Below are 2,648 nucleotides of genomic sequence, written 5' to 3'. Positions count from 1 at the left end.
CCCTGGAAGTCCACACTGTCTAGGAAGTGCAACCTGGGGATGGTGCTGCTCTGTCTCTCTGTCCTCCCTTGGCAGCAGTCACAGTGTTTCTCCTCGTTTCCCTGCCTCTTCTTTCTGCTCTTGTCCTGGCAGTCAGCTGGGGCTTCAGCTACAAATTCAGATACTCACCCTGAGGTCCTGCCATGGAGGTGTCTGAAGAGGGGCAATGTGCCCAGGGTGCTGGGCAGCGTCATTGGAGGGGCTGCGAAGGGGTTGACTCTTCCTTTAGGAGACTCTGTGACTGTCTCTGTTGTCCTGGTGGGTTTGTGAGCTGCCCTGCATAAGTGGACTCAGTGCACAGAGTCTTTGCCATGTCAGTAGCAGTGTCCTCTTCTCTCCATCATGTATCCACCTTGACCTTAGAGGGAGAGCAGAGTCAAATGAGTGCTTTGAAACCAGTCTTCTATGATCTCAACAGAGTCCAGAGTTGTCTGCTGGGAACAAGGCAGATGGACTCAACAGCACTCCTTACTGTTCCCCAAGCAGCAGGGAGACCATTTCCCTTTCCAGTCTGCTTTATGTTCATGCTTGCAGCAATAAAGACAGCTGTCTTTATTTGCATGCCGATAAAGACATGCAAAGAACCTGACCAGATATGGTGACAGAATATAAAAATTTCCAAAATAAGTAATTCTAAAACAAAATGCTAAAACCCCTGCTGCACCCCAAACTCTTTGGAAGTGTTTGTGGGAATATTAGAAGACCCTTTGTCTTAAAGGTGGATGTCCTGTGGCATCAACTCCGAAAAGGAGAGATATCAAGAACCAGTCCTTTATACACATTGGCGTAGAGTAGCTCAGGCTCCGGCTCCTCCCAGAACACTCAGGTGGAACAGAGACTGAGGAGCTGACTGAAGGTGATAGTGAGAAGAAGGAATTGCTGAGAGTTGGGACGGGGTCAAGAAGCATTTCTATGAAAAATGGAAAGTTTATTTCAGAGAAAATTCCTCTAAGCTATTATTGCCTTTTCTTCCCTAGACAGTTTTCCTGAGCCCAATAGAACAGATGTCCAACAGCAGCTCCCTCAACGAGTTCCTCCTCCTGCCATTCACAGACACGCGGGAGCTGCAGCTCTGGCACTTCTCGCTTTTCCTGGCCATCTACCTGGCTGCCCTCCTGGCCAACGGCCTCATCATCACAGCCATAGCCTGTGACCACCACCTCCACACCCCCATGTACTTCTTCCTCCTCAACCTCTCCCTCCTCGACCTTGGCTTCATCTCCACCACTGTCCCCAAATCCATGAGTAATTCCCTTTGGAACATCAGGGATATTTCATACATGGAATGTGCTGCTCAGGTCTTTTTCTTCCTTTTCTCAGTATCAGCGGAGTATTGTCTCCTCACTGTCATGGCCTATGACCGCTACGTTGCCATCTGCAGACCCTTGCACTATGGGACCCTCATGGACAGCAGAGCTTGTGTCAAAATGGCAGCAGCTGCCTGGGCCAGTGGCTTTCTCTATGCTTTCCTGCACACCGGGAACACATTTTCTCTACCCCTCTGCAAAAGCACTGTGGTGGAGCAGTTCTTCTGTGAGATCCCCCACATCCTCAAGCTCTCCTGCTCAGATTCCTACCTCAGAGAAGTTGGGCTTCTGGTGGTTAGTGCCTGTTTATGCTTTGGGTGTTTCACTTTCATTGTGGTGTCCTACGTGCAGATCTTCACTGCTGTGCTGAGGATCCCATCAGAGCAGGGCCGGCACAAAGCCTTTTCCATGTGCCTCCCGCACCTGGCCGTGGTCTCCCTGTTTGTCAGCACTGCATTTTTTGCCTACCTGAAGCCCCCCTCCATCTCCTCGCCATCTCTGGATCTGGTGTTGGCTGTGCTGTACTCGGTGGTGCCTCCAGCATTGAACCCCCTCATCTACAGCATGAGGAACAAGGAGCTCAAGGATGCCATTAGGAAAGTGATTTCATGGACCTTTTAAAGCAGTGGTAGTTTTTCCACATCTCTCCACAAATGACTCTTTCTGTATCCTGTAACTGGATTGAGCATTGTTTCTTCATGTTATTTTTATTATGGCTTTTACTAGTGATAATAATTGTTATCGTCTTCCTACACAACTACTTGTATTCTTTCCCCCTTTTACGGTGTCTGTTCTGTCTCACCTGATACCCTCAATTGTGTTGAATGCTGGACAAGGACTGGCTCCCTAACAGTATGTCTGTAATAAAGTAATTTCTATCAGTACAGTGCGTGAAAGCTGGGCTTTTCCTCCAAAGCTGGTGTCAAGAGTAGGCCCAAGGACTTGCACCCCTCAAGGACCTGCTGCACAGGATTCTCCATGGGTTCAGCAACACAGAGCTTAGAATCAGGTAATGATCTTTCAGAGACCAAGGGCTGGTTTGACAATTCACCCATCAGACTCCAAGGATAGTGGAGACACTGAATGGTCATGGATTTACACATGCACAGCTCTTGTACGTATTAAGGCACAGTGTCAGACGGCTGTTCTCATGGAGGGGCAGCTGGAGGTGTCAGGAGAGCACAGAGATCCTCCTGGGACTGCATATGCCTGGGATGGCCTGTGAGTAGAGCCTCATAAAGGGAGGTCCTCAAGGATGGAGTTTCTTAGAGGTAAAGCACTGGGTATTCGCAGGCAAAAGAG

At 49.2% G+C, this 2,648-nt stretch overlaps 1 protein-coding gene across 1 annotated transcript; it reads left to right on the top strand.

Annotated features, from left to right (window-relative positions):
* The first annotated feature begins 1,043 nt into the window (after window positions 1-1,043).
* Window positions 1,044-1,967, top strand: LOC148593217 (olfactory receptor 14A16-like). The gene has a single exon (XM_088531723.1). The coding sequence runs from the start codon at window positions 1,044-1,046 to the stop codon at window positions 1,965-1,967; it is 924 nt and encodes a 307-aa protein (XP_088387849.1).
* Window positions 1,968-2,648: the final 681 nt, after the last annotated feature.

This window comes from Tinamus guttatus, unplaced genomic scaffold, assembly GCF_059628265.1.
Source record: "Tinamus guttatus ecotype Peru unplaced genomic scaffold, ASM5962826v1 Tinamus_guttatus_pri_ptg000426l, whole genome shotgun sequence".
In the NCBI taxonomy this organism is placed as follows: domain Eukaryota; kingdom Metazoa; phylum Chordata; class Aves; order Tinamiformes; family Tinamidae; genus Tinamus; species Tinamus guttatus.
Note: the sequence above shows the minus strand (reverse complement) of the source record. Positions and strands in the feature narration are given on the sequence as shown.

Excerpts from the sequence above, each read along its gene's own strand:
- LOC148593217 (XM_088531723.1), top strand. The coding sequence starts at position 1,044 with ATGTCCAACAGCAGCTCCCTCAACGAGTTCCTCCTCCTGCCATTCACA.